This window comes from Numida meleagris, chromosome 13, assembly GCF_002078875.1.
Source record: "Numida meleagris isolate 19003 breed g44 Domestic line chromosome 13, NumMel1.0, whole genome shotgun sequence".
Taxonomy (NCBI): Eukaryota; Metazoa; Chordata; class Aves; order Galliformes; family Numididae; genus Numida; species Numida meleagris.
Window position 1 is genome coordinate 5,364,628 of NC_034421.1, and position 18,853 is coordinate 5,383,480.

General features: G+C 42.7%; 1 protein-coding gene across 2 annotated transcripts; it reads left to right on the plus strand.

Annotated features, from left to right (window-relative positions):
* Window positions 3,554–18,393, plus strand: PRPSAP2 (phosphoribosyl pyrophosphate synthetase associated protein 2). Of its 2 annotated transcripts, XM_021411565.1 has the most exons (12): window positions 3,555–3,692; window positions 5,989–6,108; window positions 6,683–6,833; window positions 7,523–7,575; window positions 7,698–7,764; window positions 8,814–8,986; window positions 9,900–10,015; window positions 13,565–13,620; window positions 15,899–16,047; window positions 16,718–16,788; window positions 17,013–17,159; window positions 17,685–18,393. In XM_021411565.1, exons 3-12 carry the CDS (start codon window positions 6,715–6,717, stop codon window positions 17,841–17,843), a joined length of 1,110 nt encoding a protein of 369 aa, XP_021267240.1. In that variant the 5' UTR covers window positions 3,555–3,692; window positions 5,989–6,108; window positions 6,683–6,714; the 3' UTR covers window positions 17,844–18,393. The 2 variants fall into 2 exon arrangements, with proteins under 2 accessions (XP_021267239.1, XP_021267240.1); XM_021411564.1 differs by lacking the exon at window positions 5,989–6,108 and having other exon boundaries at window positions 3,554–3,692.

An 18,853-nucleotide genomic window follows, 5' to 3' on the forward strand; every position in this document is an offset into this window, starting at 1 on the left:
ACAGCAAGGTAGGGGAGCAGTATTGGTAAAAAGCCTTTCTGTGAAGGAGAGGTACTGGTAATAATGTTAGTAAATCATGCAGGTTAAGGGTCTCTCCATCTTTTCTTGGTAGTGCACCTGGGTAAGGATCCCAACCTGCACAGGTGTTTGTGTGTTATTGCTGCTCTGGGGTCAGCCCTGTTCTGCACTGAGCTGTGAGGAGATTAGGGTGTCCCTGCAGGTTGCTCTTTGCTCCTTCCTGTGCCTCTCCTAGCTTCTGCCTAGCTGCCCTGGGCAGAGTTGGAAATCAGCCCTCTCTTTACCTCCCCCACTCCCCATATTTGTGTATGAGTAGCACAGGATCTCCTCTCGACTGAGCTCTGCTTTCACTAGCAAGCCTGCTGTACGGTGACCCATGCCTAATTCAAACCCTTCCTGTATCTTCACTAAGAGCCTGTCCAGGGCATGATGCACACTCACTTCCTCTCTGTAGAAGAGCTGTAGCTTCATGCAGTAATGCAAGGAATGGCAAGTCATACTAGGACCTAGTGGCCGGACAGTGGAATAGAGTGTTTGGCACTGTGTAGCTGTTCAATTTCCATAAAATGACATGACTTCATTGTTCAATGCCTTCTGTTTAAGGGAGAATTGAAGGGCAAACCACATCTGTAAACAGAGGGCTACTGACTGTTACAAACTTTACAGGATGTTGCTGTATGCAATCACAGCAAAGCAAAGAGAATATGTGAACAAAGCAGAAGATGTTACTGCTGGTTCTTTTTTCAGGGCAGTGTTTGCACAAATCCTCCCCCTTTCATCCGGCTTGAGACATTTTTCTGTGCAGTGACCTGTTAAACACTGGCTATCCCAACAAGCCTCTTGTTGCTTTGTTTGAAGGCTGATAGGAGATAATTCTGTGCCTGTGCTGAAGGCTGATGTGGCAGATCTGTTAATCATTTCAGACTGACCTGGAACTCAGAGTACTGTTAGAAATGGGAAAACAAACAAACCTCTGTGATTTTTTTATATATATATATATCTATTTTCCCCAAAGCTTCATGATTCAGGAAGAACTTTGCTATATTAGAATGAGTTGGTGCCTGTTTCCTGCAGACAGCCAAGCCACAGTTAGGCATTAATATTTGATAAAACAAAATGAGAACACTGTCTATTTAGCCCTCCACGTAGATAAGATGCCTGCTCTGCTCTGGGGCCTTTCTTAAGGCACTTTAGTTCCCAGAAGTGGGGAATGCTATTTTCCAGATCACTTCCAAGCACAGCAGAGATTCAGAAATCTATTTATAGCTACTCTGAGTTCTGCTTCACTAGCTGGACAATATCCAAGTTGGCATCTTCTGGAAACCAGACATGGTCTCTCCTGAGGCAGGGATTGGAGGTGGCAGCCTCAAGGCTGCGCTGAGTGTGAAGGTTCCTATGTGCCACAGAGCATCCCAGCAGGCTCAGGAAGGATGTGTCGGGCAGAAAATGTCGTCAAGGTGCCTTGTAAGACGACTGGGAGAGACCAAACATGTTCACAGGGCTGTGTCAGGATGAAAGCAAAATATTTCTTTGGTGTGCAAAGCTTAATAACTCTTGCCAACAAGTAGATTGGCAGGTGATTTTTAACATCCACCTTGATTTAAAAAAATACAAAACAACAACCTGGCAGAGCAGTGATGGATGGAGCTTAGGAGATGGGATGACATGAGCATTTGTTGTCTCTCAGGTGATAGATGCAGACTGTCGACTGGCCAAGCACAGGATGAGCAGTGCCCTTCACCTTGGCTGGACTAACTGTGGGCTTTTTTTATTTATATTTTTTTTGGCACATTTCCTCCTGACAGAATTGCATCTGGATTAAGAACAACAAATTTCCCTGAGCTGCTCCAGTCACACATAACAATTTTTCAGAATTCCTTAGATGACTGCTAATTGGATCACTGTAAATGAAATAAAATCCAGGTGCTCCTTTTGGGGAAAGCTATCTGTTAAACTCTCAGTACTTGGATAACATATTGTAATATTAACAAATCCCTCTCCCTTGGGACTGGAGGCTTCTATTTACATTCCTCTGATCATGCAAACAGAAGCAGGAAAGAAACTGATATGCTCTGAGAAAACGCAGGCAGTTGCCCAAGAAAAAGGATCAGAAAACATAATTTTTTTTTGCTCTTGATCCTGTGGTTTTCTTGTGTAAACGTCAGGAATTTGGGGCAGCACAAATTGAGTAGTCAGCAAATTCTGGGTGCCCCGAGGGTTTTGAAAAATGCCTCTGAGGAAGGCTGCTGATTGCACTATGGGTCAGCGCTTCAACATGTGTTGTTTCTGGCTGCTCTGCCTTATGCTGCTCTGCCGTACAGCCTGCAGTGAAACCCTGTGATGAAGAATGATGCTAAGAAATCTGCTGCTCTGAGAAGAGGCTGACAAAAAGTTCAAAACCCCCTTCTCCGCAAAACAAAAAGGAACCTACAAAAGTCAGTGAACCCGAACTGATAGTGGGAGCAGCAGCCTGTAAAGAGGAATACAGACTGGAAACAGAGGGGGGGGGTGGCGGGGTTAGGAGGCACGGGGCCCATTTTATCACACATTCCAACCTGAAACCCTACAGACACACATGGAATTGCTGCAGCGTTGTGTCTCTGAGGACACAAACAGGTCTCACACACTTAAGTCAGATGTCTTTGCTCTGTTAGGAGTGCTGCACGTGGAGTGCTCAGCATCTGGCTGCTGCTCCAGGTTCAACTGCTCTCCTTCCCTGCTCCAGCTGCTGGCAGTGGAGATAACTGATGAAACACGTATTGTGAACTATGGGGAAGCATGCGAATGCTTAAAGTGGAAAATGCAGCTCACAGTGGCAGAAACGGCAGTTTCAAAGTACGAAATCCAAAGTTGCCTCTTTGCACTGGGCTAGAAGTCCGGGCAGCTGTGGCTTTTTTGCTTCTTTCATGGTACATAGGTCTCTGCTCAGGTGCTCCAGGCCTTGCTCCAATGCACTCTGTTCATTGCAGCCCAGAAATAACTATTTTGTGAGAAGGTGCAGTGAAAAGTACCTGATCTGTAACTGTACTCTAAATGCTACAATTCTAATCCATACGTAACAAAATGCTGATCTTGGGTGCTGCGAAAACCACAATTTAAAACAGCCTCTAGCTACTACGTTAGCAGAAAAAGGATTGGGAAAGGTAAAAGGATCAGTGCCTGTGTGTTTGCTTTGGTGGGGAGGACGCTGGCAGGAGCTTTATCCTCCGGAATTTGAGCAGGATAACAAAACCAGGCACTGTCTGGACACTGCTTTATGTGGCTCGGATTTTGTGAAAGGACTTCCACAACCCAGATGGAGACCACTGCCCGCCCCCTGCAACATTTGAGCAGAGAAAACGTGAAACGACGCGTTAACAACAAGCTGGCTAAATCATACCCCCCGGGGATCCCTCAGCATCCCACCGCCCCCGACCTCAGGGGGGAAAATGGCGTCGGCGGTGACGCCCCTCAGAGCAGCGCGAGGCCCCGGCGGGACGGGGGTGGGGGGTGGGGAAGGGCGTGGCCTCGCTCCCGCCCCTCGTGCGCCCTCCCCCGCCCCCCCCCCCTCGCGGCGCCGCCATCTTGCGAGCGGATAACGGCTGGAGGGGCTGAGCTGTGCGCTGCCTGTGCCTCTCCACCATCCCTCCGGGCCGGGCCGCCTTCTCCCGGGGCCGGAGGGCCGGGGCCGGCAGGTAAGGCCTTCAGCAAGGGACGCGCCGTCCGCTTCAGCCGGTTGCGTGGGGCCACGGTGCTCCCCTTCCCCGCCTTCCCCCACACGGCGCTCCGCCGCCCCAGAAGGGGCTTCCCCTCAGCGCCGTGTGGGAGGGAGCCCCTCTCCGGGAGTTCAGCGGCTGCCCCACAGGTGAAGGAAAAGGCGGAGGTGTGGTTGGTGGCACGGCGGGGGCGGAGGGGCGCCCAGGCCGCTTCCCTGAGGAAGGGGAATGCTGAGGGGTAGGGAGGTGTGGGTGCGGGGCTCGGCCCTCTGGGTGAGCCCAGGGGGATAGGTCACTGCTGTGGTCCTTCTGGGGCTGTGGAGAACCACGTCCCCTCGTGGGAAGGGTCCGTGCTCCCTCTAACCCATGGGGATCACGCTTCGAAGCGGCGGTCTCAGACAGCTGTTACTGCCTCGGTTGCTTTCTGTATGCACACGCTGCATTGGTGGAGGTGTAAAAGGGAAAGCCGATGGGCTCATGGACACCCAGCCCAGGAATCATCATATTCGTCGTCTTCTGTTGGTGTAGCTGCATTCTGCCTCAAAGGAAGGGTGGGAGCTGGTGGCAGCAGCCTGCACCGTGGAGTGTGTGTTTTCTTACAGCCTGGCTTGGGAGATGCATCCACCTGCAGCCAGGGAGGGCTGTGATCCCACGGGCACCTGTGGAGTCATGTCTCTGCACATCCAATAAAGCTGTTGTCAGTTTGCTGTCACCCCAGCACCCTTTTCCTCTTTGATACATCAGTGTTGCTCCACAAACCTGACTTCTCCCTACCCCACATGCTGTAGCTCAGTTGTTGCTGCTGCAGTTCATCCACATGTCCTTGACTTAAGATTAAGTGAAAAATTGCAAATCTTCCATGTTGGTTGCGAGTGGCAGTACCTTACTGTGTAGTAAAGTGCATCCTGAGCAATAAACATGAAACAACTCTCATCTTTCACCAGATTTCTTAATTCCTTCTATTTCCCTAATCCATGCAGGAAGGAAGGTAACATAACTGGAGAGAAAAATTGTTGTCAAACTGCCATGAAAAGGTTTGCAGTAACGTTTGAAGGTTGTCTCAGTGTTATTCCCATTATGGCAGAGAAGGATACTTTCTGCTGATGCTCTGAGTCGTAAAAGCATTTCTAGTACACGCTCGCTTTGTTGGATTGAAGATGCATTATGAGTATTGGGCAGATGATTGCCGGCTGGGAGTTGTGGAGAGTAAGTGTGTGCCAGAAGGAAGGAAGAAACACTAGCTGAGAAATGGAATTCGCTTTGTCTTTTTCCTTAAATTATTGGGAACCTAGTTTGAGGGGGAGATCAGCTTTAAACTGGGTTTTTAAGGCAGCTGCCTCCTAGCATTTGGGGAGGTTTTTTTACCTACGGTTTTTTAAGTTAATATAATTTATTACTGTCTGAAAGAAAAGGCAGAAAGTGGTAGGGTGTTGCTTTAGTGGTACAGGTGTCCCTCCAGGTTCTAGCCAAGTCAACTACTAGGCATTAAAATTCTAGTGCTGAAGTTGTTCCCATTTGTGCTATCTTTCTGCATGTTTTGGAAGTTCTGATGACAGGTTTTCATTCATAGCAGTTGAACATAGCACAGCATCTTCATGGGGAAGTTTGTTGTTAGGAAGTTCCAGCCTCTCCTTGTCTCTTGACCGAGGATGAATCAGGTAGCGTTTCTGTGCCTAGGCCAAACTAAGCAGGAGTATGCGTGGTTACAAAGATGGGCAGAATTAGTTTGGTTATTATTTTTCTAATGGAGCTAGACAGCTGTCCCTGTAGGTACAAAAACCATTCTTTCACATGCTATTTGGAATTACTTAATGGTTGATATGCCTTGAGTTTTTAGAACAGATATACATGACTTGGAGAATTAGGTTCTTGGGTAGAGGGATGTTTGCTAGGAAAGTTGCTGATTTATCTGAACTTCTGTTTGGTTTGTTTTCAATTATGTAGCTTACGTGTGATGTTTTGAGTCCCTTCCATAATACTAAGATGAATGGTGAGGGATTGGGCTATTTAAACATAAGAAGTGAAGTGCTGTAGAGTAGGACTTCTTCAGTAGAATGTTTTGGAGGTCAGAAGAATGGTTCAGTTGGTGTCTGCTGGTAAACATGGTCATTTCTTTTATTTGAGCAAAGTAGTACTTTAGAAGAAGGCATGAAAATATGGTGTTTCAAAGAAGAACAAGAAGCGTGAAGATGGAATCCCATCACTTAGTGTTTGTGCCTTTATTTGAAGAAAAAAAAGTACATTTCCTCTTGATGTTTTTCTCCTGTTTTCACAGGAGAAATATTAGTATCAAAGAATGACAACAGCTACTTCATCAAGTGGATGCATTGTACAAGAGATCATTATTTACAGCTACCAACTCTATTGAACTCTTCCTTACATTTCATCCTTATTTGTAAGTTCTTAATTTATTGCAAGGAGATGGAAAGATACACAGCTATGGAGATGGGCACTTCTAGCCGATTTAACAAGGAACCAGGACCCAAGGGCTCTTTGCAGCTCAGACCTATGCCTGACTGGCTTTGTGATATTGAGGATCAGTGTTGCTCAGCTCTAGAAACGAAACTGAACAAGCTGATGGAAAAGAGAATGTGCTACTAAAATGATAGCCTAAGGAAAGCATTTAGAAATCCAACAAATAAGAAACCCATCTGTTAGGAGGTTGTCTATGGGAGATCTTTAGGAGACCTTCAGTGAAACATTTTGCTGTTGGGCCATGTAAAGCTTGGGGGCAGGAGAACGAAGGCAGGACGGGTGGAAGTCTGGTTCTTTCTGCCACTTTGCTAGGTGTGCTGAGCTAGGTCTGTAACCAGCAGAGCTTGTGGATCCCAAACCACCGCAGTGATAGCTATATTAAGAATGTTGGAGAATATAGACTTAGGAAAAACCCGTCGTTGTCTAAACAGAGAAAATTTGTTCTTTTTGTGTTTTTAAAATTGTGCATTTACCAGGCCTTTGATCTCTTCCAGTCTTTTAGGAACAGGAAGACAACTTAGGTTTGATGTTTTGTGTGCCATCAACTGAAACTGGAGCCATCATGAATATAACGAAAGGTGGACTGGTGCTGTTCTCAGCTAATTCCAATTCTTCATGCATGGAACTATCAAAGCGAATTGCTGAGTAAGTAATATCTGCCTGCGGGGCAGTGTAGGTCCACTGTGTCTTCATGATGGGACTTCTTTTAGTAAAGACCGATTTTCTGTTTTGTTATGTGGTTGTTCCTGAGGCTTACGTTCCCAGAATTAGATTCAGAAAGGAGTTATGCATGGGAAGGATTTAGGCATGTGTACCTATCATATCCTGTTTCCTGCTCTTCTTAGTGATCGTGGTCTGGGCTAATGTTGAAATGGACTAAACACAGAAGGCTTTAATCTTCATTTATTCATTGAACAGAGCTCACTAATATTTTCCATTCACTTTAGATTGACATTTTTCTTTGGAAAAGAATGCTTTAAACGTGGTCTTTTAAGCATTGTGAATGTTTATGTTGTCAGCTATCTGCAGATTTAGAGACAGCACAACATATGTAAAATGTGTGTAAACACATAAAAATGAGAAGTTGTTACATAATTTAATATCAGTATTTTTTTTTGCATTGGTTGTTCTTCGGAGCTTGACTTGAAAATGAATTCAGCTTAACCTGCAGTGCAGCTGCGTCAAAAGATTTCCACTGTGGCTGTTGATTTTAGGACTTGTGGTTTTCTTTTCCTGTTTTTCTCCTCAGATACAGCCTTTTCAGTAGCTATTGCATTGTGTGGGCTCTTTGTTTTACCTTTCATTTTCTCATATTCTGGTTCATTTTTCTGCAGGCGATTAGGAGTTGAGATGGGGAAGGTTCAGGTTTATCAAGAGCCAAACAGAGGTGAGCATTTAATTGACAAAGCTGGAATCTTACCTGTCTACAGCGTGCATGTATTGGCTACTCTCTTCTTGTTTCTGTTGCATTTTGCTCCTGCAAATCTTACATAGTCCTCTTCTTGACAGAAACAAGAGTACAGATCCAGGAGTCTGTGAGAGGAAAGGATGTGTTTATCATCCAGACAGTTTCAAAGTGAGTAACTGTTTAAAGGCGCTTTACTGTATTTTGATGTAGACTGTCCATAAGAATGCTTCTATTCTAACTTTTCATGACATCATATGTATATGATACAGTATAATGAAGTTAGATTTATGTATATATTTTTTAATACACGCACAAAGAAGACTTCAGTATAAGCTAATACCTATTATTTTTACTTTCAGTGAAAATGTCATTGAAACTTTCCCCATGGCCTCTCTGAGCTCTTCTGCTAAGTGCATTCTTTTGCTCATGATGTTCTTTAAATTCCTCCCTTTTCAGTTACCACACCTCTAGCACCATTACAGGGTTCTAAAAGTAGGAGAAACACTTCCTAGGCAGCGTGCCTGGTGATTCAGAAAACAATTTTTGTCGTTGTTTTGAAAAAAACTTTACAAATGCAAAGCCTTTTATTTCTAATGGCAACAGAAGTAGTAGGTCTCTTAGTTGGTGACTGGTTCTCATCTGCAGAGATGCCCTCTCAATCTTTCATTTAGAGCAGAAAATAGATGGTAGTTACAGAATATTTAGCCTGTTGTTGGCTTAAAATAAAGAGAAATATGTTGCAAGTCTGCTTTTTTAATTAAAGTAGTATTGAATTAAAAGAGTATTGAAAAATACCTGTTTTGTTTTGTGCACATAGGAATAAATGTTGGGGATGGGTTCTTTGGATCATTAAGGTTGGAGAAGACCTCTAAGATCTTCTAGTTCAACCATCAAAAAAAAACTGAGTTGTGTAGGTTGTTACAGCAATGTGTTGTATTACTAAAAGCCTGAAAGTGGTATAACAAAAACTGCTGAATTGCCCAAAAAAGTCAAGTGGAGAAAAAAAAAAAAAAGAGTAATTTCAGTGAAGAATTAAAATGCTAGGTACAGGGCACTTACATCCGTAGGTGCACAAATGGATTCTTTCTGAAGGTTGCTCTGACACCACGCTCTCTACTGCAGTGGAATAAAATCTCTGTAGCATGTATAGGTATTACCTTGAATTCAGCTGCAGGATTTTTATGCTTGGATACAAAAACAGACGCTTCTCATTCCAGGGATGTGAATACTACGATCATGGAACTCCTGATCATGGTGTACGCTTGTAAAACATCCTGTGCCAAAAGCATTATTGGAGTGATTCCTTACTTCCCCTACAGCAAACAGTGCAAGATGAGAAAAAGGGGCTCCATTGTCTCTAAATTACTGGCTTCAATGATGTGCAAAGCTGGTAAGGATGGAGGTTGTTATGAAATAATCAGGGCAGTGGGGGATCCTGTGCTCAGCATTCAGATTGGAAGAGGTCAGTGTGCAAGTTGAGACTGTTCAAAAATAACTACAAAGTTTTTTGTAAGTTTAAAACGTGCATAGAAAAGAGAACATAATCAGAGAGATCTCCAAACGATAAGTTCATTAAGGAAAAAAAAATCTTGCAACATCCACTTTACATTGCATCCTACTGTGCAGGCAGGATGAGTCTACCACGTCAGGTGATGCTGTCAGTCCCTCACAGTGCTGTTCTTTGCCTTCCTAACAGTCTTGAACAGTTGTGCTTTCTCATTTCTGGTCTGTCTCTTCTACCTGTTGGAGAATGCTCTTTGTTCTTTCCATTTGAGTTGATGTGGGAGAATGTGATTATTCATTGTCAGTCCTCAACAGATTTTCTTTTCTCCTGCTTTCCTTTTGCTTCGGTCCCTGGGAAAGATGTGCAGTAACAATGAACGCTGGGATTTGGTTCGTACTTTGAAGGAAGAAATGTGGCAATGTGTAGAATTTGGGTCCATTTCTCAGGAGTTCAGAACTCCAGTGTTTGCTGTGCCAGGCTCATAGTGTGTGACATGGAACCATTCATCTTGTTTGTGGTTCCATTTTGTCACATGTCAAATGGAGAAGGATCATACCTGCCTCAGTGTGGCACTGCTGGTTCAATTATGTGGATTGTTCTGAGGTGCCAAATGCTGAAGCATCTGGAAGTGTGGTAACCCCTGTGTATCTAAAAGGGACATAGCTAATCTGCTACATACTTCTAGTTATTGTAGCAGCTTACAGAGTTTGTCTTGAAAAAACTTTATAAATTTAATAGAGAAATAATGTTCTTCGTGTGCTTCTCCATATGTCTATTTTATTTTATTTTATTTTTGAAGGACTAACTCATCTTATTACCATGGATTTACATCAGAAGGAAATACAGGGCTTCTTCAATATCCCAGTTGATAACTTGAGGGCATCTCCATTTTTACTGCAGTACATCCAAGAAGAGGTGAGGAAGGCATACTGTTACAGTGTTCTGTTTCTTTAATTTTTTTTGTCATGTCTCAAGGCTCGTGAAGCAAATTCCTGTGAAAAAGATTAATTCTTCAAACAGATTTGGAAAGGAGGAAGGGAAGGGTCATATTGGGGCAGGAAGTGTGTAGTTGGTTCTCCCCTGAGAGGACTGAAATTTCCTTTCAAGAAGAACTGGCATTTAATTATCCACGTAAGGTTGCTGTTCTGTCGTCTTAGACATGTTCCCCTAATTAATATTAAAAAAAAAAAAAGCATTTTCCTATTCTAGTTGTCCTCTTCCTTTCCTGTTTCCAATTTCCTTGCCATTTACAGGTTGGAATGCTTGTGTAGGTGTAATTTATGTAGCATTATGAAAATATTTTGTTGGTTAACATGGAAATAATGGAAGTCTGTCCATCATAATCTGAAAATAAAAACAGATGACTTCTGTTGTGGGGAAAACTCCAGCTGCTGTTTGTTTGGCACGTCTTGACTTGAGCTTGACTTGTGATGTTGTGTGCATCCCTTTCTCTGTCTTTGAAATGGATATTACTTGTAGAAAGTGCTTTGAGAAGTGCTGCTGGTAGATTCATCTGTACAAATTGCTCAGTTGATAATTGTATGTATAAGATGCATGTTATGTCTGACTAGTTATAATTTTGGAAGAAAGCAATTGTTTTCCTCCTGGTGAAAAGAAAATGCATAGTTCACTCTTACTTTTTGACCCGCACCTTTTCATTTATAGAGATGCCTCAATTTAGAAAAGAAGAATGCAAATACAAACAAAAAACTCACCTTGATTGTTAAGACTCTTCTAAAATCTTGCTAGAAAATCAGTTCTCAGTTGAACATATCATTATCATTTGTTTGGTACTGCAGTCCTAGCAACAAGGGAGGACAGTAGGACAAAACTCCGGGCTCTTGGCTTTGGCACCATCCTCCATCTGACCATTTCACCATTCTTCTACAATTGTGTATTGCAATCACTGCGTAAGTTAAAGAAAATCAAATAGAAGCCCAAATATAGAGGTTGAAGACAAGTTTTGCCACTGTGCATTACTTGAACCTGCTGTCTGTGGTAGATAACAAGGTCATGGTGTGGTTTGATCTTTAAGCACGTTCTGATATCTCATAGTGGTAATGATTTACAAAGAGCTGTTGCAGCTGAGGCTGGTGCTCTGTTGCTTTCTAACAAAAGAACGTTCACAAAGCATTGATGAGGTGTATGTAGAGAGGACTTAAAAGGTACTTAGTTTTTTGTTTCTTCATTCCTGGGCTTGTTAGAGATGACTTGCTAGAACTGAAGTTGGCTGAACCTGTGTGATCAGGTGGGATTTATATTGACAAGTACTTTCACTAGCCAAATCCTATTTATTATCCCTTGTAGGAGGTTCTCCTGGTGCTGCTCAGAAAGAATTTAGTATTCTGAAGTTCACGGTGGCAGCCGCTTGCTGCATCTCCTGCGCTGTGAATGCCACAGTGTGAAAAATGCTTCAAGAGGGAGCTGTGATGGGATATATTGAAATAGAATCCAGATTGATAAGAGCGAAGGTCACTTACAAAGCATTTAACTGACAGTTCAGAGATGAGGCCTTGTAGTTGTTCCCTGTCAGGGATTTACGCGTAGGTGTGAAGAGAATTACTTGGTGTTCCGGGATGAAGTCAGTCCAATCAGTGAAATTCATGGGGCATAACTTGGTGGTTTTCCTTTGTATGCCTAGCAAATATTTATAGTTATTGTCTTCTTTCCTATGTGTACGTGTTAATCTTAGAGTGATTTGTCAATCTCAGAGTGACATAGCTCTTTGTTACTAGGAGCTGTTGATGTTTTGCTGTCTCTTGGATGACATTTCTGGCTTTCTGACTTCATTTTGAAGAGATGAGAACAAATTCGATAATTTGGCAGGGGAAAAGTGAGGCAGTGATGTTTGAACAAGATGAAAGCCTTTATTATGTCAAATGACAGGCCCTGCCTTGTCCGTACCTTCCAACATGTTCATCTTCCCAGTCTGTTGTTTAACTTAGCATTTGTAAAGGACAGAACATGCTGAATTCCCAGTGTTGTAGGTGGAGTTGGTAGCGCTGCGGATTATTAATGTTTCCTGACTTGTCCTCTGAAAAGCCCTTGTTTTCACTTGGTTAGGTCCATGCCAAAATTCAGAACTTAAGTACGTATGGGAAAAAGTAATTCTTTCAGATAGAGCGCTTTTGGAAACACTTGGCCAGTGTGGTTTGTATGTCTGAGGATAAGGTTGTGGAAGAACTTAGCTTGCTTGTGGTTGGGAGAAACAAATGTTCCCATGTTTTGGAGCTATTTAACATCTGGCAGCTAGGCCACAAACTCTGTTTCAGACTATTGTTCCCCCAGTTTTGCCAAAGGACAGCTCTAGCAGAACAATTTGCAGGTATTCAGTAGCAACTCTTGAGGTCTGTAACTCCGGGGGTTCTCCAAGGATTGGGTCTGTTCTGTAGGACTTGTTATTGCAGCTGAGAGTGGCCATGGAATATTACGACTGCTACAAGACCAGGCAGGTTCTTTGTCTGCTGTGCTCTGTGGCAGACAGATTGTCCCAGGGCAGCACAGAGAAGAAAAACACTGAGTTTGCAAGGAAGGGACTGCTGTGACAGGAACACAAAGTGCTGTGGGAAACAGAGAAAGGACTGGGAGTACAGATAGCGGAGTGCTTGAAGCTGTGGGCGAGGAAAGATGGGTCTGACAAGGAGTCAGCTTTTGAAGGGAAAACAGGAGACTAAGATGAGAAGTTCTGAGAGCTGGGGACTAAAATGCTGGCTAAATGAAGAGAGGCAGTGTCAGAGAGGAAAAGCCAGTATGACAATGAGACAGGGCCGGGGCAGCAAACCTGGGAGGGGATGGTGCGTGTAAAGACTGACTCACGTACCAATCAGACCTTGAAATGAAAACCACACTTCTTGGTCTTGCCACTTTGCTGCTGTCAGCATCTGGAGCAGCGTCCTCTCATGCTGATCTGCAGAGAGGACATAAACTGTGGCTCCAGGATCAGAATGTAGAATTTTTAGCCTTTTGATGGCACGTATAAGGAGTTGGTATGATGTGATGGAGAGGCCTGTTTTTTTTTTTTTTTTGTGCATGTAAGTTGAAGAACAACCCTCCAAACAAGGAAAAATGAAGTACTGTGTTTTCAAGTGTATAAAGACTGCTGTGTGAATGGGCAAGACAATTTAAATAGAACAGGAACCTTTAGTTTTGATGGTTTCCTGTTTTTTAACATTTGCCTTTGTCGTCCACATATTCTTCTAAGGCAGTTGCTTTTGTGTAATCTGTATGTAACATTATGTTTATGAAAGGTGGAATTTTGAGTTAAAAGTCTGAATTTGCTTAATGCCTGGGCTTACTGAGGTTTGAAGTCTCATCGTGTACTATGGATTCTCAAGGTTACTTTCTTACGTTAGGTAAAACATTCAATGTTTAAAATTCTTTTGGCAAAATAAAATTTTGATTCTTACTGAGTTTAAATCTGTCTGAAGATACAAAGTAGACATTGCTATCTGTTATTTACTACAGATACCAGACTACAGGAATGCTGTAATTGTGGCCAAATCACCTGCGTCTGCAAAGAGGTGGGTAAGATCTGCTCTCTTGTGTTAGAGCAGGAAATCTCTATCATGATTTTGCTTTTCAGATCAAGTGAACCTAGATGTTCAGCAATTAGAAGATGCAGCCTGCACTCCCTGCCACTTAGACTTTGTCAGATGTGTAGTGTTCACTACATGTGGTAAATCAATACGGTGCTTAGTATAAAGAAGCTAGTTAATCATATGATAGTTTTGTGCATTTACATCACGGATTCCTTAGTGTGAATGAAGAAAAATGGCTAGAAGTAAAACACCATTAATCCAAAGTAATTGCAACATGATCACAGCTTACAGTGTTGTTGATCACATCCTCATTACGGATGACTTACCATCTGGCATGGTGGAGTGGGATTTGATGGTTCAGCCATCAAATGTGAGAAGTTCTTGTTGGCCAAACAATTGTTCTTAATTCCTGTAGCTTTTTGGTTCGCTGTACCTGAGCTCTTTGCATTTGTGCTACTCAGAGAGGATGGTAAAGAGCTGGCTGGTGATTTAAGAGATACTGTATTTGCTGTAGTGGCAGACTAATAATTTGCTGAGAAGTTATCTAGACACTTATGCCAAGGCATCACGATAGTCTTCATAAAAAAGGTTTTCATTGTTTTACATGGTAAATCAGAAATGTTTTCCTTTGCAGAAGTGTAATGAGGGGAATGACTTCTGTCATGTTTGCTTCCCAGCAGTAGTTTTTAGGTGACTTGTTCTGTTCTGGACATTTATTTTACATATACTTGTCTAGTTCATTTACTTGGTGTCAGCGTTGCCTTGTAGGTCTAGCTACATTGGTTGGAACATTTTCATGCTTGCCAAGTAAGTGCGTATGCCAGCAGGTAGCCTCTCATACGTGCAGCTGATCAGACAGTCACAGATGTGTAGAAGAGGATCCTAGAGCTGTATTTGTGTCGTTTCTTCGCATGTATACATGTGCATTTCAGAACAGTGCTTGAGGGAGACGTGTTGTGTTCGGAAAAGAATGGTTGAATGGTTTATCCTAATAAAGCAGAACATTCTCGGGATGAATGCCTGCTTGTGTGGACTTCTGCTTGAAGGAGTTCAGAATGTTTCTGCAGTTTCTGATTTCAGTGGAAAATGAATAATTTTACTGTTGATTTGAACTTTATTCAGTGTAATATTATGTTTTTAAATGATTGTTTTATTTATATGATTATGCCTTATAACTCTTGAAATAAATGTGTTTGGACTCAATTTATATGCACTTAATCTTTTGAAAAAGATAACTATGATGAACACAGTGCAGAAAATTCTTCATTTTTAATTAGCAGAGCATCACAATCAGCAAATTACTCTGTGGACTTTGGGTTGTTTGAATAGTGAAACAAGGCTTGAAAGTAAAGGAGGTGATTCAGGCCACGAGTCCCAGGTACTCAGGTTAGGACAAAGTGTGCTGCTTTGCACGTGCCGGTCTGGAAGGAGACTGGGCCACTGGTGTGAGCTAGGGACTGACCTGCTGGCTGTGCCAGGTGAGGCAGGGTGAATCCCACTGCTGCCTTTTTACTTGCTGCTTTCAGCATCTGGGATAGAAGCGCTGGCTGTGAATTTCCTATTTTCCTGCCTCTCTGCTTTTCTCAGTCCTTCAGCTGATTTCATACTTCTTTACATACATTCTGAATTCAAGAAAATACTGCGTGGTGAAGGAACTTTTTGTAAGTTTGTAGGTAGCTGTTTAGATTTCAAGAGCTCTTTGTCAGGCAGAATCATTGTTTGATGATCTCTTCAGTAGGATATCTATGGCTCCATGTCAGAAGGTCAGAGATACTGCCTTACTTAGTCCATGTCTTGCTAAAAATAAATACGTGAACACTTGTTTTCTGTTTAGATGTTAGTATTTTTCCCTGTTTCATTAAATGTAGGCAATCCAAATATTCTTGGTGATGGTTACACGAGGACACTAAAGCACAGGGTCTCAAGAATGCTGAAGGCTAGAGAGTATTTTTGTGACTGGGCACAACAGGAGGCAGTAATCAGATTTGTTGACTTTGCAGCATTTGACCTGTTGCTTGCAAAGCCAGTGTGGACACTTTCAGGGTTATTCTGACTCTCACAAGCCTAGTGAAAACAAGATGCAATGGGATAAGTGAGTTCTTCTATTTTCCTGCAATTTTAAGATCATTTAACTTTTCCTCTGTATGTTTAGAAATAAAATTGAAATACTTGCAGATTAGCCATGTATGCATGTGAGTTATTTTAAGTTTAATGTCTGTATCTCTCTCTACATATGACTCCTTTAACCCTTCCTCTCCAGGGCACAGTCATTTGCTGAACGTTTGCGGTTGGGAATTGCTGTGATTCATGGGGAAGCTCAGGACGCTGAGTCTGACATGGTGGACGGTCGACACTCACCACCCACAGCCAAAAACGTAGCTGCTATTCACCCCAGTTTGGAGATACCCAGTAAGTAAGTTTGTGTGTGAAAGTGTTCACCTCTTGTTTGTTGTGGTTTTAGGAGGCAGGGGTGATAGTGATAGGCCATCAGAAATCTTTTTGTGAACGTGAAGGGGAAGAAAAGACTAAAAGATTACTATTTGATGCCTTTGTAATCCATGGTTCTAGTGCTAGGCCACATGTGAAATCTGTGCCGTCGTAGCTGGTCACAGGAGCCCCTGGCATAGAGGCCACACTCTTCTGCCTCTTGGTTTTGATGGCTGGATTTTGTTCTGGGACACGGAGCTAATAAGCTGAGCTGGCTCTGGCTTTGCGTGTATCTGGGTCAGTGTCATGGGCTTGGCAGAGGAACATGTCAATGGGGTGTGACCTGTAGCTGCACCAGCAAAACTTCACTGCATAAACCTAGCTTGAGTCTCAGTAGAGCGATTGAACTGGTTGTGTCTGCAAGCCACTCTATGCATGTAGTTAATGCTTTTGATTAAACTTAAATAAATTATTTTTGTATTAAAATCGTGCTGCATTCCCCAGTAACGCGGTAATAGTTGGAATACTTGTCACGTTGCTTCTCTCTGAAACAGTGGTGACTGATGCAAAGCAGATGCTTTTACACTTACAGTAAACTGTATAAACCTTCTTTTCTTTTTGCTACCTCTCTAAAAAAATTACTGTTAATCAGTGCTGATTCCCAAGGAAAAACCACCCATCACAGTTGTTGGAGATGTAGGAGGAAGAATAGCTATCATCGTGGTAAGTAAAATGCCATGCCTTTTGAGCAGTTGTATTTGATACGTTCAAGTTGCAGACACCAAGTACAGTTTTTGTTGTATTAGTAACTAAACTTTGGTGTTGGGCTTTTGATAACAGTTGGATGTTATATCTGAAAAAGATACAGGTTGTTGTGGGTGCACTGTGTTGATCTGTCTGAGAACATGCTGAGTTTCCACCGGCTCAGTGTCCTCTTTCTTTGACAGGATGACATTATAGATGATGTTGACAGCTTTCTTGCTGCAGCAGAGACCCTCAAGGAGAGGGGGGCTTACAAGATCTTTGTAATGGCCACACATGGCCTGCTGTCTTCAGATGCTCCCAGGCTGATAGAGGAATCTGCCATTGATGAAGTAAGTGTGAATTCTGAATTTCTGCTCTGATGATTTTTCTTTTTAACTAAGCAAATTTCTCCTGACTTCATTCTTAAAATAGACTGGAATTAAGAATTGATCTAGGTAGGATCCTGCGGTTAGGCTCTATTACTGTTGTCTTGAATGCTAGAATAGTGGCATCTCTACATCCTTAAACTGTAGCAGTGGGAAACCAGGGAGAGTAAAGAGATGAGCTGTCAGTATTAGCACGCTTTTCCCCTTCAGTGTGTGGGATATCTTTGTACCTTCCTTGTTGAATGTAGGTGCTGGAATTAAAAGAAGGAAGAGTAGTGCTGCTAGTCTCTAGGTACGAGGGATCCTCTCGCAATGCAGAGCTTGTCCTGAGGTTTTGATCCTGGCTGTGGCGTGGAATCTCGCTCCTTTATCAGCAGGACTGGTTTAGTAGGATCTGGAGGGTAGACATTGAGTTCCACAGTTCTGATATGGGAGGTGGAACGTGTGAAGGGACTGTATCTTTCTGATCATTTTTTTCCCTTTCTTCAGGTGGTTGTTACAAACACAATCCCACACGAAATACAGAAACTCCAGTGCCCTAAGATCAAGACTGTGGATATCAGCATGATCCTCTCAGAAGCCATTCGCAGGATCCACAACGGGGAGTCCATGTCGTACCTCTTCAGAAACATCGGACTGGATGATTAAAGCTTTTTAATTTAAATAAACACCTTGGGCCAAACTGGAAGTGAAAAGATAACGAGCCGTGAAGCATCATGCTTATCTTGAGATTTCTATTGAGCCACTTTTTGTTTTCTCTTGGTTTTAAGTATCAAGGTAGAACAGTTTTTAAGAGCTATTTTTTTCTTTGCAGTTTTTTTTGGGGTGGGAGGAGAGGGGGGAGAGAGGGAGGGAGGTGGGCAAACATTTTATGGAAAACTGTTCTAGTTGCTTCTAGGTTAGTTGCACTATATACATGGTGGAAAAAAAACCCACAGAACACTTGAAGCAAGGATTTGGCTTCTAAATTAAGCATTCCTTCTCCAAAGCTGCTTGCTACAAGTGCTTTAAAAGATAATAAAATGAAGTGACTGTATAATATTTGCATTTTAAAAGCCAAAAAGGGTTGTACTGTTGTATGCAGTTAAGTGATTTTGTAGGAGTGCTTTTATAGAAAAGCATATGAAAATATGCGCCTGTATTTATTTTCTGCCACAGAGAATAAAGATCTGTTTTGTGTGAGCTTTCTAAAAACACTGATGCAGGAGTCACTTGTCTTCCAGAGTGTCCCCACTTCAGAGTGATTTGCAGAACTGTGATGTTGAAGGAAATCAAGAGGTGCATTGATTATTTTATGCTAATGTGTGACTTTGGAATATAAGCAGGATTCAAGCTCCGTGGCAGTAAGGAAGCTCGCATCTGTTTTGCTTGTCCCTGTGCTGGAGCACCTGCAGGCAAGGAGAGGCTGCTTTCCCTCACGCTGTAACTCTTCTGGTGCATTTCAGCCCGTCTTTCTGCTGAGCAGTCTGTAAAATGCAGAATACACAACCTTTCACCATCCAGTTTCTGGGAGCTATCGCCAATGTGTTAATTAGTTGCATTGTAATTTGGCAGGTGCTGTATGCTTGCAGTGTACTGCTTTGCTTCAGGTGATGTGGTAGGAAATGAAACCTGTGGCTGGGTGTCAAGGGGCAGCAGGGACTTGGGAATATTTGGGG

Coding starts and splice junctions, on each gene's coding strand:
- PRPSAP2 (XM_021411564.1), top strand. CDS start 6,715: ATGTTTTGTGTGCCATCAACTGAAACTGGAGCCATCATGAATATAACG. Junction 6,834..7,522: donor CTATCAAAGCGAATTGCTGA/GTAAGTAATATC, acceptor ATTTTTCTGCAG/GCGATTAGGAGTTGAGATGG. Junction 13,621..15,898: donor TCACCTGCGTCTGCAAAGAG/GTGGGTAAGATC, acceptor CTTCCTCTCCAG/GGCACAGTCATTTGCTGAAC.